The 27,606-nt window shown below is 42.2% G+C and overlaps 1 protein-coding gene across 4 annotated transcripts in view; it reads left to right on the top strand.

The window, feature by feature from the left end:
* Window positions 1-27,606, top strand: part of LOC100669322 (protein HIRA) — a 109,516-nt gene that overhangs the window by 41,855 nt on the left and 40,055 nt on the right. For all 4 annotated transcript variants that reach the window (XM_010598778.3, XM_010598783.3, XM_010598780.3 and 1 more), the window contains 6 exons: window positions 869-1,036; window positions 4,420-4,533; window positions 11,169-11,239; window positions 11,872-11,977; window positions 14,080-14,286; window positions 15,204-15,289. In XM_010598778.3, the coding sequence (XP_010597080.2) occupies window positions 869-1,036; window positions 4,420-4,533; window positions 11,169-11,239; window positions 11,872-11,977; window positions 14,080-14,286; window positions 15,204-15,289 (752 nt within the window). The remainder of the gene's footprint in view (window positions 1-868; window positions 1,037-4,419; window positions 4,534-11,168; window positions 11,240-11,871; window positions 11,978-14,079; window positions 14,287-15,203; window positions 15,290-27,606) is intronic.

Below are 27,606 nucleotides of genomic sequence, written 5' to 3'. Positions count from 1 at the left end.
GGGATCCCAGAAGTGAGCTCCTGGTGCTGTGGGGCAGACAGGGCTGGGAGTGGTTGAGTACCAGCAGGAGCCAGCAGCACTTGTCAGCCTCAGCGAGTTGGACCTAACCTTCCCCGGGGGTCTGTGGGCCAGGCTGGAAATTGAGGCAGGTGGTGTCGCTACACTCCAGCCCTGCCTTTCCTGCTCTACTCTGGGGCTGTGAGGTCGAGATCTTTAATCCCTATGTCTTTAGGGTTGCCCTGGGCAGAGCTTCAGGGGGCTGGCTTTTGGCCCATATCGTCTTGCTTTGCAGGAGGAATAATGTGCCCGAGTCAGGGTAACAGCGCCTTTCTGCTGTGCATTTTGCAGCTTTTAAGGATTTTACAAACCTCTTCTCCTTTGCTGGTAGCGTCCCCACTCTTCAGGTGAGGAGACAGGCTCGAGAGCAGGTGGTGCACTCACAGGCCCCAGGTGCAAACAGGGCCCTTTCCACAGTGTAGTATTTCTCAGAAAATGCTTTGCAGACTTGGCGGTGGGGTTAACGGATGCTATGTGGAAGAAAAAGGTCAGAGGCCAGACAGATTTGGCAAGCATGGAATCAGCAGTTAAAAGAGGGTCTTTCCTGTAGATCCTCAGTATCTATATTACTGTGCTGGTGTTCATTGTTCAGCTCTTGTAGGGGAGGATAGGTTGCTGTAGTTCCCAAACTGATTTGACCAGAGAGCCCTAAGGAGATTGAAGTTACAGCTGCTGGTGTAATGCAGAAGTTGGGAGTGTGTGCTCTACCACTGTGTGTTTGTGAAACAGTTTTGACTTTATTCTTGAGGTCAGAGTTTTGGTCTTGAAGTTGGCCTTGAGCTCCTTTCAAGCCACGGCTTGTTTCTTTCAGTGTGGAGGGACGACCCATGTGTTGCGACTCAGCTGGTCACCTGATGGGCATTACCTGGTATCTGCTCACGCCATGAACAACTCCGGCCCCACTGCCCAGATCATTGAACGGGAGGGCTGGAAAACCAATATGGATTTCGTGGGGCACCGGAAAGCAGTGACTGTTGTGGTGAGTGTGCCTGGCCTCAGAGGAATAACTGGCAAATGTCTGGGCACGAGGCTGCCTGGCTGGCAGTACTGCCTTGAGTGTCCTGAGAGCCTGGTGAGTGCCTTGGTCTCTGGAAAGGCCTGGCAGGGCCACAGCCTCCCCGACTGAGTTTCATGTGGGAATGAGGTGACTGGGTTTCATGTGGGAATGAGGTGATGGGCTCCATGATTCTGTATATGTCGGAGTCTTATTTCATTTTAAATATTTGTGTTTAAATATGAAAACTAATTTTACAAAATAGAATACATACATGTTTTATTGGAAAAATTTTAACATGGCAAATATTACCAAGATAAGTCTTCAATTCGGAATGTCGGGTCTGCTCATGGATGCTTGTGTACAGTGGTACTGATAAGCACCCTGCTCACCAGGCTCAGCTTACGGTTCTAGTGTATCTACCTAGCATGTGTGCTTGGCCCACGCCCAGATCCACAGCTGTCAGTCATGGCCAGAGAGGCCTGCTGGGGACCACTAGGTTTGTCTCCTGTATGTGGGGCTGCTTGCCTGGTCTTGGCATGGTGGGGAAGAGGCCAGCAGATGTGAGCCTCGGTAACTTTTCAGGGGAGAGAGGGCATCTCACCGCCCCTATTCTGCTTCAGGACACTTTAAGGGAGGAGTGTCCTGAGAGTGGCCAAGGCAAGCTGTTACTTAGTTACAGTTGGAGAACCAGGATTTTCTCAAAATGGGCAACCAAAACAAAATGAATAGATTGACGTGCTGAAGTTGGTCCAACTGAAGGCTCATACAGAGCCCGATCTCAGTTTTTTGATCAAACATCAAAGCATCTTCATCATTTCCATTGTTTAAATTGATAGGTAGTAGTATCATATATGGTGACTTAAAATATACATTTCATAGGAATAAAATATTGCTTTCAGTTTTTTTGTGTTGGGCCCCTTTTAGGATTTTGTTTGAAACCAGGGCCTTGTTGCCAAAATGTTTCAAATTCTCTGCTTCACAGTTAGCACAGTGCTTCTGCAGGATTTTGCTCATGTGATCCTCACAACCACTTTTTTTTTTTTTTTTAATTTTTATTAAGCTTCAAGTGAACATTTACATTTCCAATCAGTCTGTCACATGTAGGTTTACAGACATCTTACTCCCTTCTCCCACTTGCTCTCCCCCTATTGAGTCAGCCCTTACAGTCTCTCGTTTCGTGCCAATTTTACCTTCTTCCCTCTCTCTCTATCTTCCCATCCCCCCTCCAGTCAAGAGTTGCCAACACACTCTCCCGTGTCCACCTGATTTAATTAGCTCACGCTTCATCAGTATCTCTCTCCCCCCCACTGACCAGTCCTTTTCATGCCTGATGATTTGTCTTCGGGGATGGTTCCTGTCCTGTGCCATCAGAAGTTCTGGGGAGCATTGTCTCTGGGATTCCTCTAGTCACAATCATACCATTAGGTGTGGTCTTTTAATGAGAATTTGGGGTCTGCATCCCATTGGTCTCCTGCTCCCTCAGGAGTTGTCTGTTGTGTTCCCTGACAGGGCAGACATCGATTGTGGCCGGGCACCAACTAGTTCTTCTGGTCTCAGGATATTGTAGGTCTCTGGTTCAAGTGGCCCTTTCTGTCTCTTGGGTTCTTAGTTGTCGTGTGACCTTGGTGTTCTTCCTTTGCCTTTGCTCCCGGTGGGTTGAGACCAATTAATGTATTTTAGATGGCTGCTTGTTGGCATTTAGGACCCCAGGTGCCACAATTCAAAGTGGGATGCAGAGTGTTTTCATAATAGAATTGTTTTGCCCGTTGATTTAGAAGTCCTCTCAAACCAAGTTCCCCAGACCCCAGCCCCTGCTTCGCTATCCTTTGAAGCTTTCATTTTATCTCGGAAACCTCTTTACTTTTAATCCTGTCCAATTAGGCTGACCTTCCTTGTTTTGAGTGTTGTCTTTCCCTTCACCCAAAGCAGTTCCCATCTACAGATTGATCAATAAAAAGCCCTCTCACAACCACTTTTAAGTGATGACTGTGAGATTGCGACACCTACCTCATGGAACAGGGCTGCGAAGCTCTACAAGGATTTGCACACCCCTCCGAGTTCCACATTTTCAGTCTGTATGTGCCCCTTGAATCCACCAGCCACTCCTTGGAAACCCTATGGGGCAGTCCTACTCTGTCCTATAGGATCGCTATGAGTCGGAATTGCCTGAACAGCAAGGGGCTTGGTTTTTTGGTATACGCCCCTTGAGGCCTGGTGGCATAGTGGTTAAACAACTGGCCGCTAACCAAAAGGTGGGCAGTTTGAACCTACCAGCCACTGCACTGAAGAAAGATGTGGTAGACTGCTTTTGTAAGGATTACAGCCTTGGAAACCCTATGAAGCAGTGGTATTCTGTCCTGTAGGGTTGCTATGAGTCAGAATTGACTGTACAGCAATGGGTTTTATGTACCCTTTGCCATTCCTATCTTCTCTCTAGGATTAAACCCCCACCCCCACCCCCAAGGGACACTGAACTTCTGTTGAGGGTGATGGAAAAAATTTGGGAATGGCTAATGGTGGTAGTTGGACAACATGATGAGCATAAGTAATGTCACTGAACTGTCCATGTGAAGAGTGTTAAATAAGTAATAGCTGTATATTCACCACATACACACCCACACCCACACCCACACCCCCCATCTGACACCAGGCTCTGTTTGCTCCCAAGAAGCCACTCTTTTTCTTTCCTTGGTTTTCCTGGCTTGGGGATTCCACGTCCAGGCAAAGAGCTCCTACCCCCTTTCCATCTAGGAAGATGGCAGGAAGGTCAGTGTGCACTTAAAACCTGTGCAAAACGACCTCCAGGTTACACTGGAGGCAGCTCCTTGGGCTGATAAGCAAGTCATTGTGATCCCACAGCTCGTGCTGACAGCTGTTTGAGAGACAGTTAAAACTGTAAACAAACGAAATGAAGGGAGTAGGGATTAAATGAATCACACCTCTCCTGACAGACCTCTTGGCCACTCTTAGGAGGTGGAGAGTGTGCACGCCTTCACCCCGGAAGCCCCTTTGCAGGCTCAGCTTCAACCAGGTCCTAGAGCTGGTTCTACCCAGCAGCACAAGTGCAGAGGGCCCATCCCATTGGCCTGGCTGCTGGTCCCAGAAATGGAGAGCTGGTAGCGCACACTTCACCGCTTACTCATTTGATGACTCTGAGCGTGTTTTTTATCTCTCTGATCCTCCATTTCATCATCAAGGAAATGCCTCCTAAGGTTGTTGTGAAAATGAAATGTGCGCTTTGTGCCTGGTGCTCAGAATATCCATGTGATACTCCCACCCGTGGGCTGGGGTTTGGTATGTTTCTGATATTTGGACATGAGATACATCCTTGATTCATTATTTTAACACTTGTTACTTGGCTTTAGAAATTCAACCCCAAAATCTTCAAAAAGAAGCAGAAGAATGGAAGTTCTGCGAAGCCCAGCTGCCCATACTGTTGCTGTGCCGTGGGCAGCAAGGACCGCTCGCTCTCTGTCTGGGTGAGCCCCCACCATGAGCTTTAGCTGCGGGGGTGGGGAGGTGTGGGAGGGCTGGATGAAGGTAGCAGAGCCTGGAAGATAGGAGAAACATACTGCTTTTGGTCTCTCCCGTCTTCCGTCCTGGTCTCTAAGGGTCAGCTCCTCCTTGGAAGCCTGCAGGCCCTTTCATTACCCAAGAAGGAAGTGGTGGAGCTTGGGCCTGGGCCCAGCCTGTGTGCTCGTGCCCCTCAGGTGCCTGAGGCCCAGCCAGGAGAGGACTCCCTGATGCCCAGTGCTTAGCAGCTCTTGTGTCTGAAGTTGGGGAATGCTTTTGGGGGGGGGTATAGTTGGCATGTTGTGTTTGCTTCCTTTAAAAAAAATCTTCATATCAACATGTAACATCCATGAAGTACATTCATCTTAAATGTACAGCTCGGTGAGTTTCTGTATATTTATGCCAGCATAACCACCATCCCATAATGCTCCTTTTTGTCCCATCCCAGTCAAGACCTCATCGCCCCATTGAGGCAGCCGCTCTAGCAATTTCTGTCACCATCCATGAGTTTCGCATGACCTTGAACTTCGTATAAATGGAGTCCATGCCATATTTACTTTTTCGTATCTTGGTTTTCTTTCGTTCTGGATGTTTTTGACATTCATCTATATTGATGCATTTAACAGTAGTATATTCTTTATTCCGACTCAACGGCAGTGGGTTTATATTCTTTATTATTGCTGTGTAGTGTTCCCCTATGTGAATATACCATCATTTGTTTACACACTGTCCTGTAATAGACATCGGTGTTGTTCCTGATTTGAGATACCATGACTAAAGCTGATATGAGCATTATTGTAGAAGTCTATAAGTCTTTTTCTAGACTTATGTTTTAATTTCTTTTGAGTACATACCTAGAAGTGAAATACTAAAATTAAAAAAAAAAAAAAAAAGCCAGTACTAAGTGTCGGCAAGAATATTGTTAGTTGAAACTAATACATCGATGGGCATTTAAACTGGTACAAGCACTTTGGAAAAGTGGCAGTTTATACTAAAGCTAAACGTTGTTATTGTTAGGTGCAGCTGAGTCGGTTCTGACTCATAGCAACCCTGTGTATGATAGAACAAAACACCGCCCAGTCCTGTGCCAGATTTGAGCCCATTGTTATAACCACTGTGTCAGTCCATCTTGTTGAAGGTTTTCGTCTTTTTCACTGACCCACTACTTTACCAAGCATGATGTCCTTCTCCAGGGACTAGTTCCTCCTGATAACATGTCCAAAGTACATGAGACAAAGTCCTGCCATCTGCGTTTCTAAGGAGCATTCTGGCTGTACTTCTTCCAAGACCCAGGAAAACCCAGTGCCGTCGAGTCGGTTCCGACTCATAGCGACCCTATAGGACAGAATAGAACTGCCCCGTAGAGTTTCAAAGGAGCGCCTGGCGGATTCGAACTGCCGACCCTTTGGTTAGCAGCCTTACCACTTAACCACTATGCCACCAGGGTTTCCTCTTCCAAGACAGAGTTGTTAATTCTTCTGGCAGTCCATGGTATAGTCTGTTGTTCACCAGCACCATAATTCAAAGGCATCAGTTCTTCTCTGGTCTTCCTTATTCGTTGTCCAACTTTCACATGTATGTGAAAAAAAAAAAAAATGTGAGGGAATTGAAAATACGACTTGGGTCAGGTGCATCCTAGTCCTCAAAGTGACATCTTGTTTTTTTTTTTTTTTTTTTTTCACACTTTAAAGAGATCTTTTGCAGCATATTGGCCCAGTGCAATATGTCATTTGATTTCTTGACTGCTTCTTCCCTGGGTGTTGATTATGGATCCGAGTAAAATATCTTTGACAACTTCATTATTTTCTCCATTTACCATGATGTTTGTTATTGGTCCAGTTGTGAGGATTTTTGTTTTCTTAATACTGAGGTGTAATCCATACTGAAGCTTGTAGTCTTTGATCTTCATCAGTAAGTGCTTCAAGTCCTCTTCACTTTAAGCAAGCAAGGTAGTGTCATCTGCATATTGCAGGTTGTTAATAAGTCTTCCTCCTGATGTCATGTCCTTCTTCATGTAGTCCACCTTTTCCAATTATTTGCTCAGTATATAGATGGAGTAAGTACGGTAAAAGGATACAGCTTTGATACACACTTTTCCTGGTATTAAACTATTCAGTGTCCCCTTGTGTTTGAATGACTGCTTCTTGGTCTAGGTCAAGCACAGTTAAGTGTTCTGGAATTCTCATTCTTCATAGTGTTATCCATATTTGTTATGATCCACACAGTCAAATGCCTTTGCATAGTCAAGAAAACACAGATAAACATCTCTCTGGTATTCTCCGCTTTCAGCCAAGATCTGTCTGACATCACCGATGATATCCCTCACTCCATGTTTTCTTCTGAATTTGGCCTGAATTTCTGGCAGTTGCCTGTCGATGTATTGCTGCAAAGTTTTACTTGCATGCGATATTGATGATATTGTTTGATAATTTCCACGCTCTGTGGATCACCTTTCTTTGGAATGGGCACAAGTATGGATCTCTTCCAGTTGGTTGGCCAGGTAACTGTCTTCCAAATTTCTTGGTATAAACAAGGAGTGCTTTCAGCTTTGCATCCATTTATTGGAACATCTCAATTGGTATTCTTTTAATTCCTAGAGCCTTGTTTTTTGCCCGTGCCTTCAGTGCAGCTTGGACTTCTCCCTTTAATGTCATTGGTTCTTGATCATATGCTACCTCCTGAAATGGTTGAACGTCGACCAATTCTTTTTGGTACAGTGATTCTGTGTATTCTTTCCATCTTCTTTCGATGCTTCCTTTGTTGTTCAATATTTGCCCATAGAATCCTTCAGTATTGCAACTTGAGGCTTTAATTTTCTTTTCAGTCCTTTCCGCTTGAGAAATGCCAAGCATCATCTTCCGTTTTGGTTTTCTAACTCCAAGTTTTGCACATTTCGGTATAATACTTTGTCTTCTTGAGCAGCCCTTTGAAATCTTGTGTTCAGCTGTTTTACTTCATTTCTTCCATTTGCTTTAGCTACTCTCCATTCAAGAGCATGTTTGAGAGTCTCTTCTGACGTCCATTTTGGTCATTTTTTTTTTCCTGTCTTTTGAATGACCTTTTGCTTTCTTCGTGTGTGATGTTCTTGATGTCATTCCACAACTCATCTGGTCTTCGGTCATTAGGGTTCATTGTATCAAATCTGTTCTTGAGATTGTCTCTAAACTTAGGTGAGATATACTCTAGGTCATACTTTGGCTCTCATGGACTACTTGTAACATTATTCAGCTTCAGCTTGAACTTGCATATGAGCGATTGATGGTCTGTTCCACAGTCTGCCTCTGACCTTGTTCTGTCTGATGATATCAAGCTTCTCCATCGTTTCTTTCCACAGATATTGTCAATTTGATTCCTGTATATTCCAACAGGTGAGATCCACGTGTATAGTTGCCATTTATGTTGTTGAAAAAAGGTATTTGCAATGAATAAGTCATTGGTCTTGTAAAATTCTATCATGCCTCTTCTGGCGTCATTTCTATTACCAAGGCCATATTTTCCAACTACTGATCCTTCTTTGTTTCCAACTTTTACATTCTGGTTACTCGTAATTTTCAGTGCATCTTGATTGCATGTTTGATCCATTTCAAACTTCAGAAGTTGGTAAAAATCTTCTGTTTCTTCATCTTCAGCATTAGTGGTTGGTGTGTAAATTTGAATAACAGCTTTATTATCTGGTCTCATAAGCGTATGGCTATTATCCTATGTCTGATAGCATTGTACTACAGGATAGATGTAGAGATTTTTTTTCAATGATGAGTGCAACACCATTCCTCTTCAATGTGTCATTGCTGGCATAGTAGACCATATGATTGTCCAATTCAAAATGTCCAATACCAGTCCATTTCAGCTCGCTAATGACTAGGATAGCAATCTTCATGCATTCCATTTCGTTTTTGACAACTTCTGATTTTCCTAGATTCATACTTCATACCTTCCATGTTCCAGTTATTATTGAATGTTTTCAGGTGTTTCTTCTCATTTTGAGTTGTGAGATATCAGCAATTGAAGGTCCTGAAAGCTTGACCCCATCCACGTCATTAAAGTTGAGCCTACTTTGAGGAAGCAATTCTTCTGTATCGTATTTTCAGTGCCTTCCAGCCTCGGGCTCATCTTCCAGCAATATATCAGGCAATATTCTGCTGTTATTCATAACATTTTCCCTGGCCAGTTTTTTTTTAGAAGTAGATCACCAGGTCCTTCTTCCTAGTCTGTCTTGGTCTGGAAGTTCCACTGAAATCTGTCCACCGTGGGTGACCCTGCTGGTATCTGAAATAGTGGTGACTTAGCTTCGAGCAACACAGCAACAGGGAAGCCACCACAATACAACAAGCTAACAGACAAATGGTGGAAGCTAAACCATTTGACAGACAAATGGTGGAAGCTAGTCCCTCTAGCATCTGTATAACCAAGATAAATAGGTGCTTATTGACACAAAAAAAGGCATGCAGAATGTTCCTAGTGTTTACTTCTTCACATAGTTAGTTGGTACCTCCATTAATTTGTCCATTTTTAACCTATTAAAAAAAAAAAAAAAACTGAACCTGTTGCCATTGAGTCAATTCCAACTCATAGCGACCCTATTAGGATGGAGTAGAACTGCCCCATAGAGTTTCCAGGGAGGGCCTCATAAGTTCAAACTGCTGACCTTTTGTTTGGCAGCCATAGCACTTAACCACTGTGCCAGCAGGGTTTCCATTTAACCTATCAGGCAGCACTATTGTGGATAAGGCTTCGAGTCTTGTGTTCCTCACTAGATGGTAACCCCTGAGAGGAAGAGCTACACCTCAAATTCAGTGCCTTCCATGTAGCAGGTTTTCAGTAAATATTCGTGATAGGTTCATGGGTGAGAACCGAAGGATAAGAACTGTGACTGTTTCTAAGTTATCGATCTTTGACTCAACTACAGTGTTTGAGAATCTGACAGGTAAACTGCCTAAAGGAATCAGTTACATTGGTAACAACCGTCTCTTAGTCCAGAAGAGTTCTTAAGTGCCTCCTTGCTAGGGGCTGGTGTTCTATCAAATGAAAGGGCCTCAGATTGTTGAGGTTACAAACACGGGGAAGAGACCTCTGTACAGGTAGTGTGGAAGGTGGCTATACCTGGGGCCCTGGGATCGCAGACTGCTATTGTTGATGACATTCCTGGCCATGTCCTGTAGACTCTTGGTACATCTTTGCACCAACTGATTTAAAGTTTGATAAACCAAGGTACGCACATTTAAAAAAAACCTTTAAAAAATTTCAATTTCCCCATAAGCATTGTGGATTTGAAGTCATGGGTTCGAAGGTTATCCTGTGGCTGTGGTTTTTACATTCGTTTGATATAGAATAGTCTACTGCTGTGTACATTTTGATTTTTCAGGCCCAAGATCATTTAATACCTGTTCTGGAACCAGGATTATAGTACCATCATGGGCAGTTCAGGGTGTGTTCTACCTTTGATTCAGGAACCCAAAGCTCCATTCATGGTGCTTTGATCAAATCATTGCCGACTATGGTGCTTGTGTTTCTTGGAATGGTGAGGTCAGGTGGCCACATGGGTCCTGGATTTCTGAGAGGTCTATAGGCATGTTTATGGGAGAGAGAGATAGGCATCTTGGGAGGGGCATTATTCTTATGGATTCCATGTAGCACAGACTCCAGCCCTCTCCTCCAGGTTGTGGTTGCTGTAGCTCCTCCCCCTGCGCAAGCAGGCTCAGGCTGCTGGTGGGCAGGAGAGTCAACAGCACACAGTGGGAGCCCAAAAGAAGTATGTTCCCTGCCACCCACCCCACTGTCCCCTTGCTCAGGACCTGTCTACAGGGTAGTCAGACACTTGGTGTAGGAGAGCTAGATGTCTGCTATAACTGAGGACCTGGAGACTGCATACAGTCCAACATTTGTGACCAGGTGATGATTGTAGATGGTGACTATTCAGTAATCAAAAAAGGATTTTTACACAATATTTAATGTATGCTTGTTATGTATTAGATGGAAAAGTAAGCACAACCATGTGCCAGATTTTAAAGAATAAAATAAATATTTACATAAAATGGAATAAGATAGACCAGAAGAAAATAATTCATTGAAATGTTACTAGCAGTTTACTTTGAGTTTGGGTTAAGGGTATTTTATACTGATTTTATATATTTATGTACTACCTGTGCACTCTTTGTAGAATAAGCATGACTTAGTTACATAGTTAAACTGAGCCTTGGAGTAATGTGTACCAGAACTCCCTGGTCCCTGAGATGTTCTGGGTTCTCTCAGTGGCTTTTCCTCCCCCTGCTGATAGATTCTCTCTGAGCTCTACCCATGGGCTGGTCCTCTGCTCGGGCCACAGCCCTTCCAGAACCCCTTTCCCCTCTGCTTTCTGCTGGTTGTCCATGTATAAGGCCATCTCCCCTGTGATCCTGAGGCAGGGGCCACTCTGGTATGCATATTTTGGACAGGGTTTGATTTTCACACTTCAGAATCGCAGCAGCTATTTGAATAGAGTTGAATATGCCCTGTTTGTCAGCAGGAACACTGACCGAGTCTTCCATGACTGGCAGTGTTGATGGGACTGAGCAGATGAAAAGGTTTTTTCAGTCATTAACGTTTGCTGCTTCTTTCCTTTTAGCTCACATGTCTGAAACGGCCTCTGGTTGTCATCCATGAGCTGTTTGACAAATCCATCATGGATATTTCCTGGTAAGATGGATTCTTGCTATGCTGCATAAGCTGAGAAAGGAGAAGCCATACCTTGGAACACAAGGGAGGATGTGATCAGGGTCAGTGGCCAGCAGGCCCTCTCCAGTTATCACAACTGGAGCAGGCCTCACGGGTGCTGTTGGCACCTAATTCAGGAGTTGACAGTTCTGTGCCTGCTCTTGTGAGAATGTTTGCTACAACGCTCCACGCTCCTTATAGGATTTGCCACTGGAGAATGTCTGGGGTTTGTCTGAGTGAAGAGGAATGATGTGACCCCTGTGGGGTTCCACTTCACTGTCGTTACATTAACCACATTAACATAGGTTTGGGGGCATGTTTTCTGTTTCTCAGTGACCTTATTTAGGTGCATACTTCTTCAAGTTATTTTTGAAATGGTTTCAAAAATAAGACAAAAAAGAAATTCCTAGAAAACCTGGTGAAAGATACTTCATACACATGATTAGAACTAAAGGACACCAAGGCCCTCTGGGAGGCGATTGTCCCACCTTAAGCCACAGAAGGGAACCAGTGGTTTCCAGCATCTACCTAGAGTACTGCCTCACAATCCTCACTAAGGCTGGGCGTCTGTCCCAGGTACTTGCTCCCAGGCTGCTGATAGTCATCTCTTCCAGGACTCTGAATGGACTGGGCATTCTGGTGTGTTCCATGGATGGCTCTGTGGCATTCCTAGACTTCTCCCAGGATGAGCTTGGAGACCCCCTGAGTGAGGAGGAGAAGGTAGGAGAAGGGTGCATCACTGGCTGGTGGTCCTGGGTGCTGCTGTGCTCCAGGGCCACAAATATAACCATAATGGCTCTGAGTGGTGCCTTTGACTGGACCTTCTTCTTGTGAGATACAGAGACGTTGTTTTCTAAAGAGGTATTGGGTGTTTGCCTTTTATAGATGGTAATCCTTATCTTTACAAAATAGATTAATTTAAAAATGAATCCCCATTCCTATGGGAAACAAAGTCTGAAATTCAGAATAAAGTTTCTTTGGGCGTGTCCTCTTGTGCTGATAATAGGCTACACACTAGGAGCTTTCATCCGGGAGGGAGCTGGAGTGACTTCCCAAGGGTCCTGCACATGTCACTTTCTGTACTGACATAGTTGCCATGAAGCAGCAGGTACAATAGAAATATTTATCATTTCTTAGCACTTACTGTATGTCAGGCTCTGAGCTATACATTTTTCATATATTATCTGGTTTAAATCACACAAAAACACTTCAAGACATGGCTCGTTACCCGTTTCATCCATGAGATAACTAAGCGTTGAAAAATGTCCAGATCCTTGGCCAAGACCATTTGTGCCTCTCAGGTTCGAGGATAGAAGCGTGGATATGAACCCAGGCCTGCTGCCTTTGGACCAGGCCCCCTCTGTGCAGGGCAGTGTGATCTATGGGCCCTTCTTCAAGGGCTTCTGGGAAGGCTCTGCTTTACTTACCATAGACTTAGAACCCTGCCGTTCCTGTAAAAGGATCTTTGACAGCTTTTAGTGGAATGTGCTCACTGGTCTGAAATGTATCCTGTGAATGTCTAGTGGAGGTAGGCAGCTCTCCCCTTAGTGATACTATTGCTTGTCAGCACTCCCTCTTAAGCTACTGTGCGGCTCCTCTTTCTGAGACATAAACCCCTCAGGGGCAGGGCTCTGCCTTTTACTGCATGCCCATACCTAAACAGGGCCTGGCACCTAGTTAGTCATTTTTCACTGAAGAGTGAGTGTCTCAGTGGCCTCAGTTCTTCTTTCTACTTTGTCACCATCATGCTAATAACCTGAGTTTGCTGTGTACCCGCCCATTGGAGAGTCACAGTGGGAGCCTGTGGAATAACCCCATCTCATTTACCCTTTCCCAGTGACAGGCAGGGACACCGTGTTTGAGGAACGCTAGGGAAACATTGCCAAACTGAATTCTGGCTGGAGATTCAGGGGGTGAATGTGGAAGAGAGGGAACAGGAGCCAAGCTGGCAAGAGGGCAGTTCTTGGCCACATTTAGGCATACCAGGCCCTTCAGGATCAGGTCCCAAGACACCTCCTGGACCACCACCCTCTCCATTAAGCATCCTCTGGTAAGGCAGTGCCCTGTGAACCACAATCCCTGCTCCTAGGCAGAATACCACATTGGTCATTTGCATACCCTGTATGAGTCTCCCCTCACCCTTCTTTATGAGTGCCCATAATTATGGTGTGCTGGGGACACTGTCTCTGCCCTCCTGGGTTTCTTGTGCAGCTTGTTGTGGCATAGGACTAATGAGACCTGGGAAGATGGAAGAGAGGGACTCTGCTCAGAAGGATTGGTATATGGAGGTGGGAAAGCTCCAGGGGAGGGTTTCCCATAGCTCTGCGGTACCTAAGCTAAGCTATTAGAGATACTGTTAGCAACTCCACGGGGACCTACCTCCACGTGGGGCTGATGTCTGAAGACAAGAGCAGAGAAAGCAAACCCTTGGTCTCAATATTTGATTTCCAAAGAGTATCTGGGTTGCTTGGAGTGATTTAAGAGCCTTAAAATAGTGATTTGAGCATCATAGTTTCATTTCAGCAAATGTTTATTTCCACTTGTTCTCTGTCAGGCCGTGTGGTAGGTGTTCTCTTGTCAGTTATCTCACTCACTTTCATCCCCACCTGTAGAAACACAGAGGGTATAAACATCTAGTGAAAGATTAGAGTTACCTAATCAGTTAGAAGCAGAATAAGTTGGAGGCAGCAAAGAGCTGGCATCCAGGGCTCTGGGTCATCTGCCCAGGTCCCTTTCTGCTGTCAGCCAGGAGAGGCTACATCAGCAGTATTGGGTGTTGCCGCTTACACCTGGCTTCTTGTACCTCTCTCTGCTTCCTCCAGAGCCGCATTCATCAGTCCACCTACGGAAAGAGCTTGGCCATCATGACTGAGGCCCAGCTCTCCACAGCCGTCATTGAAAACCCTGAAATGCTCAAGTATCAGCGGAGGCAGCAGCAGCAGCTGGATCAAAAGAGTGCGGCAGCCAGAGAGACAGGCTCAGCCACCTCAGTTGCAGTCAACGGGGAGAGTTTGGAGGACATCAGGAAGGTGAGAGCTTGGCCTGGTGGCGCTGAGGACACAGGAACATGCTCAGACACAGGGAGGGAAGAGGGACCCAGTGCCGGGAACAGTGTGAGGCACAGGCATTCAGGACAGAATGTGACAGTGGGTGATGAGGTGCTTCTGTACTGAGCTTGGCACAGGACCCAGACGTAAGCCAGCTTGTGGCCAGTTGTCCCCATTGCCCTCAGCTTCATGATTCATTAATGGGGCCTTAAGCACCTTTGTCCAAAGCCTCCCTGTCCTAGAGGAGGTCATCTCCTGTAGGAACTTCTGATTGAACCTCACCCATTGGCCTTTCTAAGAAATGCCACTGGGCTTCAGGCTCTTCATCTGTGTTAGACATTGGGCTTCTCTGGAAGCCCATGGTTCACTAGGGGATGGGGTCGGAGGTGTTGGGATTACCTCCAGGAGCTTGTGTAAGTTGACAAACCTCTCCTAAGTGATTCAGACATAATGTGTGATTAAGAACTCTGCTTGTAAGCCTTCAGTGGAGGAGAGGACTCTGTGACTAAAGAAAACTTGAAAATTACTTCCTAGAGATAAGAATATGACTCAAGGGTGTAGTTCTCATTCCTGGAGTTTCCCCACCGAACCCCATGGCTGTTGGGCAGGGGTGGCCAGCTGGCGTGGGCTTACTGCTCTGGGAACCTGGCCAGGCCGGAGGTACTGATGATGCGGAGGGAGTTACCTGAGGGGTTTAACTGGGAGCTTCCTCGTGTAGGAAATTGAGCACGTACCCTGATAAAAAATTCTTGTTCTTTGATGGGGTGGCTTAGTTTAGTTGTCCCAAAAAGGCCCAGGAAGGGAAGTTAGAATGTGTTTCCTTAGAAGACTTACTTTTTGATACTTAAGAAATAGTTGGCAGAAAACTTCCATTCATTTATGTTACTCTACCCTGCCAGAATCTTTTAAAGAAGCAAGTTGAGACTCGGACGGCAGATGGTCGGAGAAGAATCACGCCTCTCTGCATAGCACAGCTGGACACCGGGTATTCATGCATTCACCAGGCTTTCTGTGGCCTTGTCTGGGGAGGTCTTCCTTTCTCCTTTTGCCAGTTAGTGGTTTCATATTCAAGGTCTTCACAGGTTCTTGGGCCCTTCTGACTCATAGAATATAAAAGTGAGATTCCACCAGCCTCAAACCCACATGCTTATCACATAGTTTTTATACACACTTCACTTGTGCTGAAGGGCTGATGAGGAAATCTGAGGCCAGGGTGAAAGGCCAGTGGGGCATCTTCTCAGGTCAGTGTCCTCCATGCTCCAGCCATGCTTGTTCGTGGGAGCATGAGAAGACACACTAGGCAAAGAGGTCAGACTTTTTTTTCTTTTGTAACTTTGTTTCTGATTATAAAGGTAATAATACACTTTGTTGAAAATTTAGAAAATAGTAAAAGCCAAAGAACAAACATTACCAGCTTTTCAAATACAATCACTATTAACAGTGTTACTTCTAGTCTATTTTCTATGAATATTTGTGTGTATGTGTAAGTATAAAATAGGGTTATACTTGATGTGTTGTAACCTGCTTTTCCCTCACTTACTGTATCCTGACCCTTCACCCATTCTAATAAATAGTCTTCTGAAGATTGGCTTGCTGATTATCCAGACTTCCATCCTGTGAATGCACCAGGACTTATTTAACCAGCCCCTTGACTGTGGACTTAGGGCTTGTGTCCAGGTTTTCATGATTATAAGTGAATTGGGATAATTCCTAGGAGCGGAATTGCTGGTTGAAGTATAGGGCTCTGAGACACATTTCCCACCAGGGGTGGGGAACTGGGAGTGGGGGTGGAGAGGGGGCAGTGGCCACATCCACTATTTGCTGTTGTCTCAACATCTAGAGTCAAGCTTTTGTGTTGTTCTCCCCCAAAAAGAGGTATGTTGATTCAAAGTAAATAAGGCCGTGCGTGAAAGAAGAAATAGGCACCTAGTATCAAGATCATTCACGCTGGGTGTTATAATCATTGAGCTGACGTGCTCAGGGCATCCAGAGTGCTTTGTGAAGACGATGCTCACTAGTTCTCTGCACTATGCTTTTTCCATCCAGAAGTTTTTCTGATTCTTCTTAAAGTTTGGTGAGACCTCCAATCATACATGTGTCGGTCAGACCTTGTCATGTTAGGTGTGTGGACACTGAGGCCTTGGAGGGCAGAGACCTGACTGGGTGGGGCTAGAACTAGGCCTCCTGATTCCTTTGAGAGCAGTGATTTTCTTTTGATAAAGCCTTTTTCCACTTGGAACCCTTTGGGAGTAATGCCACCTACTTTTTATTGGGACCGAATGAGACCAATCAGGTGAATGTGTTTTGAATACTGCTGGGCCTAAGGGAGCAAGGGGCATGGAGGTGGTAGTGGTAGTCACACTTTTGTTCTCTTTGTGAGGAGGCAGAGGAGAAAAGTGGCTTCCTACATGGACTTAGAGCCAGCTTTCTGCCCATAGGGTGCATATTTTGGACAGCAGAACTTGATTCCTTTGGTCTTAAAGGCTTTTTCACCTTCCAGCTTGCCTTGTTAAAACAAGTAGCAACAGAATAGATAAATTGTTAGCTTAGCCAGTCAAGAAAAGAAATAGCACAAATATTCCAGTAGAAATAACTAGGAAGTAACTACAGATAAAAAATAATAAGAGACTTCTTTGCTGAACTCTATGCAAATTTTAAAATGAATGATTTTTTTAAGAAAAATAAAGTCACCAAAATAAGAACATCAGTATAGATGATTTGTTATAGAAGAAATAGAAGACGCTGTCAAAGAGTTAACCCCACCAAGGCCACCAGACTAAGAAGGCTTCACAGGGGAATCCTAACACATTTTTAAGTAATAGAAAGCTCTAATACTACTTAAAATGTTCTAGTGCATAGAGAAAGAAGGGAAGCTTACAAATTCTGTTTATGAAATGAATATAATATTTATATAAAAACATGGTAAAGATTGAACATAATAAATTCCAGATCAATCTCACTTCTGAGTATCAATGTAAAACTCGCAAATAGTAGCAAACAGAGCCTCATAGCACAGTAACAGACTGGTACACCATGATCAAATAAGGTTTATTTCGTGAAAGCAAGGAGGTTCAAATTTTGGGAAGTATTTAATTCTACAAGTAATTAATCAAAAAAAGAAATTATATAATTACCTCCATAGACGCTGAAAGGCATCTAAATAAAATTCAGCATCATTCTTGATTTGAAACCTAATTAAATGGAGTTGATCGCTATCTTATTTCAAATTAAATTCAAGAACTAAATAAATGTCTACTTTTGTGACTATAATTTAACATTAAAAATTTTTTTTTATCGTGCTTTAAGTGAAAGTTTACAAATCAAGTCAGTCTCTCATACAAAAATTTACTTTACGCCTTAATTGCTCTCCCCCTGATGAAACAGCCCTCTCCTTCCCTCGACTCTCTTTTCGTGTCCATTCCGCCAGCTTCTAACCCCCTCTTCCATCTCATCTCCCCTCCAGATAGGAGATGCCAACATAGTCTCAAGTGTCTACTTGATCCAAGAAGCTCATTCTTCACCAGCATCTTTTTCTGTCTAGTCCAATCCCTGTCTGAAGAGTTGGCTTTGGGAATGGTTCCTGTCCTGGGCTAACAGGAGGTCTGCGGGCCATGACCACTGGGGTCCTTCTAGTCTTGGACCATTAAGTCTAGTCTTCTTAGGAGAATTTGGGGTCTGCATCCCACTGCTCTCCTGTTCCCTCAGGGGTTCTCTGTTGTGTTCCCTGTCAGGGCAGTCATCAGTTATAGCCAGGCACCATCTAGTTCTTCTGGTCCCAGGATGATGTACTCGCTGGTTTATGTGGCCTTTTCTGTCTTTTGGGCTCGTAAGTACTTTGTGTCCTTGATGTTCATTCTCCTTTGCTCCAGGTGGGTTGAGACCATTGATGCATCTTAGATGGCTGCTTGCTAGCGTTTAAGACCCCAGACGCCACTCTCCAAAGTGGCATGAAGAATGTTTTCTTAATAGATTTTATTATGCTGATTGACTTGGATGTCCCCTGAAACCATGGTCCCCAAACCTCCGCCCCTGCGACACTGGCTGTTGAAGCATTCAGTTTATTCAGGAAACTTCTTTGCTTTTGGTTTAGTCCAGTTGTGCGGACCTCTCCTGCATTGTGTATTGTCTTTCCCTTCACCTAAAATAGTTCTAATCTACTATCGAATTAGAGAAAACTGCTCTCCCTCCTTCCCTCCCTCCCCCTTCTCATAACCATCAAAGAACATTTTCTTCTCTGTTTAACCTGTTTCTGGAGTTCTTATAATAGTGGTCTTATATAGTATTTGTCCTTTTGCAACTGAATAATTTCACTCAGCATAATACCTTCCAGATTCCACCATGTTAGGAAATGTTTCACAGATTCCTCGCTGTTCTTTATCTATGCGTAGTATTCCATTGTGTGAATATACCATAATTTCTTTATCCATTCATCCACTGATGGGCACCTTGGTTGCTTCCATCTTTTTGCTATTGTAAACAGTGCTGCAATGAACATGAGTGTGCATATATCTGTTCGTGTAAAGGCTCTTATTTCTCTAGGATATATTCCAGGGAGTGGGATTGCTGGATCATATGGTGGTTCTATTTCTAACTTTTTAAGGAAGTGCCAAATCAATTTCCAAAGTGGTTGTACCATTTTACATTCCCACCAGCAGTGTAGAAGTGTTGCAGACTCTCCAAAACCTCCCCAACATTTATTATTTTGAGTTTTTGGGATTAATGCCAGCCTTGTTGGGGTGAGATGGAATCTCATTGTAGTTTTGATTTGCATTTCTCTAATGGCTTATGATTATGAATATTTCCTTATATATCTGTTAGCTACCTGAATGTCTTCTTTAGTGAAGTGTCTGTTCATATCTTTATGCCCATTTATTAATTGGGTTGTCTTTTAGTAGTTGAGCTTTTGCAGTATCACGTAGATTTTAGAGATCAGGCGCTGATCAGAAATGTCATAGCTAAAAACTTTTTCCCCGTCTGTAGGTAATCTTTTTACTCTTTTGGTGAAGTCTTTGGATGAGCATAGGTGTTTGATTTTTAGGAGCTCCGAGTTATCTAGTTTTTATTCTGCATTGTTAGTAATGTTTTGTATACTGTTTATGCCATGTATTAGGGCTCCTAACGTTGTCGCTATTTTTTCTTCCATGATCTTTATTGTTTTAGATTTTATATTTAGGTCTTTGATCCATTTTGAGTTAGTTTTTGTGCATGGCGTGAGGTACGAGACTTGTTTCATTTTTTTGCAGATGGATATCCAGTTATGCCAGCACCATTTGTTAAAAAGACTGTCTTTTCCCCATTTAACTGTTTTGGGGCCTTTGTCAAATATTAACTGGTCATATGTGGATGGATTTATGTCTGGATTCTCAATTCTGTTCCATTGGTCCATGTATCTGTTGTTGTACCAGTACCAGGCTGTTTTAACTCCTGTGACGGTATAATAGGTTCTAAAATCAGGTAGAATGAGGCCTCCCACTTTGTTCTTCTTTTTGAGTAATGCTTTACTTATCCGGGGCCTCTTTCCCTTCCATATGAAGTTGTAATTTGTTTCTCCATGTCTTTAAAAAATGTTGTTGGAATTTGGATCAGAATTGCGATTTTTCTATAGATGGCTTTAGGTAGAATAGACGTTTTTACAATGTTAAGTCTTCCTACCTGTGTGTAAGGCATGTTTTTCTACTTACGTAAGTCTCTTTTGGTTTCTTGCAGTAGTGTCTTGTAGTTTTCTATGTATAGGTTTTTTACATCTCTGGTAAGATTTATTCCTAAGTATTTTACCTTCTTGGGGGCTACTGTAAATGATTTATTGATTTGGTGATTTCCTCTTCGATGTTCTTTTGGTTGGTGTAGAGACATCCAACTGATTTTTTTATGCTTATCTTGTATCCTGATACTCTGCTGAACTATTTGTTTCAGTAGTTTTCTTGAGGATTCTTTAGGGTTTTCTGTGTATAAGATCATGTCATCTACAAATAGAAATACTCTTACTTCTTCCTTGCCAATCTGGATGCCCTTTATTTCTTTATCTAGCCTAATTGCTCTGGCTAGAACCTCCAGCACAATGTTGAATAAAAGTGGTGATAAAGGGCATCCTTTTCTAGTTGCTGATCTCAAGGGGAATGGTTTCAGGCTTTCTGCATGTAGGATGATGTTGGCTATTGGCTTTGTATAAGTGCCCTTTATTATGTTGAGGAATTTTCCTTCTATTGCTATTTTGGTGGGAGTTTTTATCCTGAATGGGTGTTGCACTTTGTCAAATGCCTTTTCTGCATCAATTGATAAAATCATGTGATTCTTTTCTTTTGTTTTATTTATATGATGGATTACATTAGTTGTTTTTCTAATGTTGAACCATCCCTGCATACCTGGTATGAATCCCACTTGGTCGTGGTGAATTATTTTTTTGATATGTTGTTGAATTCTGTTGCCTAGAATTTTGTTGAGGATTTTTGCATCCTAAGTTCATGAGGGGTATAGGTCTGAAAAAAATTTTTTTTTTTTTTGGTGGTATCTTTACCAGGTTTTGGTATCAGGGATATGCTGGCTTCATAGAATGAGTTTGGGAGTATTCCGTCCTTTTCTATGCTTTGAAATACCTTTAGAAGTAGTGGTGTTAACTGTTCTCTAAACGTTTGGTAGAACTCTGCAGTGAAGCCATCTGGGCCAGGGCTTTTTTTTTTTTAATAATTTTTATTGAGCTTTAAGTGAATGTTTACAAATCAAGTCAGTCTGTCACATATAAGCTTATATACACCTTACTCCATACTCCCACTTACTCTCCCTTCTAATGAGTCAGCCTTTCCAGTCTCTCCTTTCATGACAATTTTGCCAATTCTAACCCTCTCTACCCTCCCTCCAGACAGGAGATGCCAACACAGTCTCAAGTGTCCACCTGATACAAGTAGCTCACTCTTCATCAGCATCTCTCTCCAACCCATTGTCCGGTCCCTTCCATGTCTGATGAGTTGTCTTCAGGAATGGTTCCTTTCCTGGGCCAACAGAAGGTTTGAGGACCATGACCACTGGGATTCCTCTAGTCTCAGTCAGACCATTAAGTCTGGTCTTTTTTATGAGAATTTGGGGTCTGCATCCCACTGATCTCCTGCTCCCTCAGGGGTTCTCTGTTGTGCTCCCTGTCAGGGCAGTCATCAGCTGTGGCCGGGCACCATCTAGTTCTTCTGGTCTCAGGATGATGTAAGCCTCTGGTTCATGTGGCCCTTTCTATCTCTTGGGCTCATAGTTATCGTGTGACCTTGGTGTTCTTCATTCTCCTTTGATCTAGGTGGGTTGAGACCAATTGATGCATCTTAGATGGCCGCTTGTTAGCATTTAAGACCCCAGACCCCACATTTCAAAGTGGGATGCAGAATGTTTTCATAATAGAATTATTTTGCCAATTGACTTAGAAGTCCCCTTAAGCCATAGTCCCCAGACCCCCGCCCTTGCTCCACTGACCTTTGAAGCATTCACTTTATCCCAGAAACTTCTTTGCTTTTGGTCCAGTCCAGTTGAGCTGACTTTCCGTGTATTGAGTATTGTCCTTCCCTTCACCTAAAGTAGTTCTTACCTACTAACTAATCAGTAAATAACCCTCTCCCACCCCTCTCCCTCCCCACCTCGTAACCACAAAAGTATGTGTTCTTCTCAGTTTATACTGTTTTTCAAGATCTTATAATAGTGGTCTTATACAATATTTGTCCTTTTGCCTCTGACTAATTTCACTCAGCATAGTGCCTTCCAGGCTCCTCCATGTTATGAAATGTTTCACAGATTCTTCACTGTTCTTTATCGATGCGTAGTATTCCATTGTGTGAATATACCACAATTTATTTAACCATTCATCTGTTGATGGACACCTTGGTTGCTTCCAGCTTTTTGCCGTTGTAAACAGTGCTGCAAGAAACATAGTTATGCATATATCTGTTCGTGTGAAGGCTCTTATTTCTCTAGGGTATATTCCTAGGAGAGGGATTTCTGGGTTGTATGGTAGTTCTAACTTTTTAAGAAAACGCCAGATGGATTTCCAAAGTGGTTGTACCGTTTTACATTCCCACCAGCAGTGTATAAGAGTTCCAATCTCTTGGCAGCCTCTCCAACATTTATTATTTTGTGTTTTTTGGATTAATGCCAGCGTTGTTGGAGTGAAATGGAATCTCATCGTAGTTTTAATTTCCATTTCTCCAATGGCTAATGATCGAGAGCATTTTCTCATGTATCTGTTCGCTGCCTGAATATCGTCTTTAGTGAAGTGCGTGTTCATATCCTTTGCCCACTTCTCGACTGGGTTGTTTGTCTTTTTGTGGTTGAGTTTTAACAGAATCATATAGATTTTAGAGATCAGGTGCTGGTCGGAGATGTCATAGCTGAAAATTTTTTCCCAATCTGTAGGTGGTCTTTTTACTCTTTTGGTGAGGTCTTTAGATGAGCATAGGTGTTTGATTTTTAGGGGCTCCCAGTTATCTGGTTTCTCTTCGTCATTTTTGGTAATGTTTTGTATTCTGTTTCTGCCTTGTATTAGGGCTCCTAAGGTTGTCCCTATTTTTTCTTCCATGATCTTTATCGTTTTAGTCTTTATGTTTAGGTCTTTGATCCACTCGGAGTTAGTTTTTGTGCATGGTGTGAGGTATGGGTCCTGTTTCATTTGTTTGCAAATGGATATCCAGTTATGCCAGCACCATTTGTTAAAAAGACTATCTTTTCCCCAATTAACTGACACTGGGCCTTTGTCAAATATCAGCTGCTCATATGTGGATGGATTTATATCTGGGTTCTCAATTCTGTTCCACTGGTCTATGTGTCTGTTCTTGTACCAGTACCAGGCTGTTTTGACTACTGTGGCTGTATAATAGGTTGTAAAATCAGGTAGAGTGACGCCTCCCACTTTCTTCTTCTTTTTCAGTAATGCTTTACTTATCCGAGGCTTCTTTCCCTTCCATATGAAGTTGGTAATTTGTTTCTCCATCACATTAAAAAATGTCATTGGAATTTGGATCAGAAGTGCATTGTATGTATAGATGGCTTTTGGTAGAATAGACATTTTTACTGTGTTAGGTCTTCGTATCCATGAGCAAGGTATGTTTTTCCACTTAAGTAGGTCCTTTTTAGTTTCTCGTAGTAGTACTTTGTACTTTTATTTGTATAGGTCTTTTACATCTTTGGTAAGATTTGTTCCTAAGTATTTTATCTTCTTGGGGACTACTGTGAATGGTATTGATTTGGTGATTTCCTCTTCGATGTTCTTTTTGTTGATGTAGAGGAATCCAAGTGATTTTTGTATGTTTATCTTATAACCTGAGACTCTGCCAAACTCTTCTATTAGTTTCAGTAGTTTTTTGGAGGATTCCTTAGGGTTTTCTGTGTATAAGATCATGTCATCTGCAAATAGAGATAATTTTACTTCCTCCTTGCCAATCCAGATGCCCTTTATTTCTTTGTCTAGCCTGATTGCTCTGGTTAGGACCTCTAGCACAATATTGAATAAGAGCGGTGACAAAGGGCATCCTTGTCTGGTTCCCGTTCTCAAGGGAAATGCTTTCAGGCTCTCTCCATTTAGAGTGATTTTGGCTGTTGGCTTTGTATAGATGCCCTTTATTATGTTGAGGAATTTTCCTTCAATTCCTATATTGCTGAGAGTTTTTATCATGAATGGGTGTTGGACTTTGTCAGATGCATTTTCTGCATGAATTGATAAGATCATGTGGTTTTTGTCTTTTGTTTTATTTAGATGGTGGATTACATTAATGGTTTTTCTAATATTAAACCAGCCTTGCATACCTGGTAGAAATCCCACTTGGTCGTGGTGGATTATTTTTTTTGATATGTTGTTGAATTCTGTTGGCTAGAATTTTGTTGAGGATTTTTGCATCTATGTTCATGAGGGATATAGGTCTGTAATTTTCTTTTTTTGTGATGTCTTTACCTGGTTTTGGTATCAGGGAGATGGTGGCTTCATAGAATGAGTTAGGTAGTATTCCGTCATTTTCTATGCTTTGAAATACCTTTAGTAGTAGTGGGGGTAGCTCTTCTCTGAAAGTTTGGTAGAACTCTGCAGTAAAGCCATCCGGGCCAGGGCTTTTTTTTGTTGGGAATTTTTTGATTACCTATTCAATCTCTTTTTTTGTTATGGGGTCTATTTAGTTGTTCGACTTCTGATTGTGTTAGTTTAGGTAGGTAGTGTTTTTCTAGGAATTCATCCATTTCTTCTAGGTTTGCAAATTTGTTAGAGTTCAATTTTTCATAATAATCTGATACGATTCTTTTAATTTCAGTTGGGTCTGTTGTGATGTGGCCCATCTCGTTTCTTATTTGGGTTATTTGTTTCCTTTCCTGTATTTCTTTAGTCAGTCTGGCCAATGGTTTATCAATTTTGTTAATTTTTTCAAAGAACCAGCTTTTGGCTTTGTTAATTCTTTCAATTGTTTTTCTGTTCTCAAATTCATTGAGTTTACTTCTAATTTTTATTATTTGTTTTCTTCTGGTGCCTGATGGATTCTTTTGTTGCTCACTTTCTATTGGTTCAAGTTGTAGGGACAGTTCTCTGATTCTGGCTCTTTCTTCTTCTTGTATGTGTGCATTTATCGATACAAATTGACCTCTGAGCACTGCTTTTGCTGTGTCCCAGAGGTTTTGATAGGAAGTATTTTCATTCTCGTTGCATTCTATGAATTTCTTTATTCCGTCCTTAATGTCTTCTATAACCCAGTCTTTTTTCAGCAGGGTATTGTTCAGTTTCCAAGTATTTGATTTCTTTTCCCTAATTTTTCTGTTATTGATTTCCACTTTTATAGCCTTGTGGTCTGAGAAGATGCTTTGTGATATTTCGATGTTTTGGATTCTGCAAAGGTTTGTTTTATGACCTAATATGTGGTCTATTCTAGCGAATGTTCCATGTGTGCTAGAAAAAAAAGTATACTTTGCAGCAGTTGGGTGGAGAGTTCTGTATAAGTCAATGAGGTCAAGTTGGTTGATTGTAGCAATTAGGTCTTCCATGTCTCTATTGAGCTTCTTACTGGATGTCCTGTCCTTCTCCGAAAGTGGTGTGTTGAAGTCTCCTACTATAATTGTGAAGGTGTCTATCTCACTTTTCAGTTCTGATAAAGTTTGTTTTATGTATCTTGCAGCCCTATCATTGGGTGCATAAATACTTAATATGTTTATATCTTCCTCGTCAATTGTTCCTTTTATCATTATGTAGTGTCCTTCTTTATCCTTTGTGTTGGATTTAAGTTTAAAGTCTATTTCGTCAGAAATTAATATTGCTACTCCTGATCTTTTTTGTTTATTGTTTGCTTGATATATTTTTTTTCCATCCTTTGAGTTTTAGTTTATTTGTGTCTCTAAGTCTAAGGTGTGTCTCTTGTAGGCAGCACATAGACAGATCGTGTTTCTTTATCGAGTTTGAGACTCTCTGTCTCTTTACTCGTGCATTTAGTCCATTTACATTCAGTGTAATTATAGATAAGTATGTGTTTAGTGCTGTCATTTTGATGCCTTTTTATGTGTGTTGTTGACAATTTCATTTTTCCACTTACTTTTTTGTGCTGAGACGTTTTTCTTTGTAAATTGTGTGTTCCTCATTTTCATAGTATTTGGCTTTATGTTTGATGAGTTGTTATGTTTTTCTTGGTTTTTATTTTGAGTTATGGAGTTGTTATAGCTCTTTGTGGTTACCTTGATATTTACCCCTATTTTTCTAAGTAAAAACCTAACTTGTATTGTCCTATATTGTCTTGTTTCCCTCTCCATATCGCAGTTCTGTGCCACCTGTATTTAGTCCCTCTTTTTGATTATTGTGATCTTTTACACATTGACTTCAATGATTCCCTGTTTTGAGCGTTTTTTTTTTTTTTTTTTTTAATTAATCTTAATTTGTTTTTGTGATTTCCCTATTTGAGTTGATATCAGAATGCTCTGTTCTGTGAGCTTGAGTTGTGCTGGTATTTAATGTTATTGGTTTTCTGACCAAACAATTTCCTTTAGTATTTCTTGTTGCTTTGGTTTGGTTTTTGCAAATTCTCTAAGCTTGTGTTTATCTGTAAATGTCTTAATTTCGCCTTCATATTTCAGAGAGAGTTTTGCTGGATATATGATCCTTGGCTGGCAGTTTTTCTCCTTCAGTGCTCTGTATATGTCATGCCATTGCCTTCTTGCCTGCATGGTTTCTGTTGAGTAGTCTGAACTTATTCTTATTGATTCTCCTTTGTAGGAGACCTTTCTTTTATCCCTGGCTGCTTTTAAAATTTTCTCTTTATCTTTGGTTTTGGCACATTTGATGATAATATGTCTTGGTGATTTTTCTTTTTGGATCAATCTTAAATGGGGTTTGATGAGCATCTTGGATAGATATCCTTTCGTCTTTCATGATGTCAGGGAAGTTTTCTGCCAACAGATCTTCACCTATTGTCTCTGTGTTTTCTGTTATTCCTCCCTGTTCTGGCACTCCAATCACATGCAAGTTATTCTTCTTGATAGAGTCCCACATGATTCTTAGGGTTTCTTCATTTTTTTTAATTCTTTTATCTTATTTTTTTTCAGCTGTGTTGGTGTTAATTCTCTGGTCCTCCAGATCTCCCAGTCTGCATTCTAATTGCTCGAGTTTGCTTCTCTGACTTCCTATTGCGTTGTGTAATTCTGTAATTTTATTGTTAATCTTTTGGAGTTCTGAATGCTGTCTCTCTATGGATTCTTGCAACTTATTAATTTTTCCACTATGTTCTTGGATAATCTTTTTGAGTTCTTCAACTGCTTTATCAGTGTGTTCCTCGGCTTTTTCTGTAGATTGCCTTATTTCATTTCTGAGGTCATCCCTTATATCTTGAAGCATTCTGTAAATTAGTTTTTTATATTCTGTATCTGGCAATTCCAGGATTGTATCTTCATTTGGGAAAGATTTTGATTCTTTTGTTTGGGGAGTTGTAGAGGCAGTTATGGTCTGCTTCTTTATGTGGTTTGATATTGAGTGATGTCTCCGAGCCATCACTAAAATATTGTAGTGATTTATTCTATATTTGCTCACTGAGTCTTGTTTTGTTTTCTTGCAATATATGTAGATGGGCTACTAGATTGCACTGTCTTGATTGTTGTAGCCCTTGACTCACTTATGGCCTATTACCAGGTGGTTTGGGCTGTTACCAGATATATAAGCCTGAGTCCATTCACTATTCTTGAGTAGAATCTGATTTTGGGTCATCAAGTGTGTGGTGTAAACTGTCACCTATCCACCTAGAGAAGTAGTGGTGATAGTTGTGTGCACCAGCTTCTAGTAGCAGCAGGGGTTCACATTCTGGGGGGAGGATGCTGACAGGC

The sequence above is a fragment of the Loxodonta africana genome, chromosome 19, assembly GCF_030014295.1.
Source record: "Loxodonta africana isolate mLoxAfr1 chromosome 19, mLoxAfr1.hap2, whole genome shotgun sequence".
Classification (NCBI taxonomy): Eukaryota; Metazoa; Chordata; class Mammalia; order Proboscidea; family Elephantidae; genus Loxodonta; species Loxodonta africana.
The sequence above is the reverse complement of the archived record's forward strand: the minus strand, read 5'-3'. Positions and strand labels throughout refer to the sequence as shown.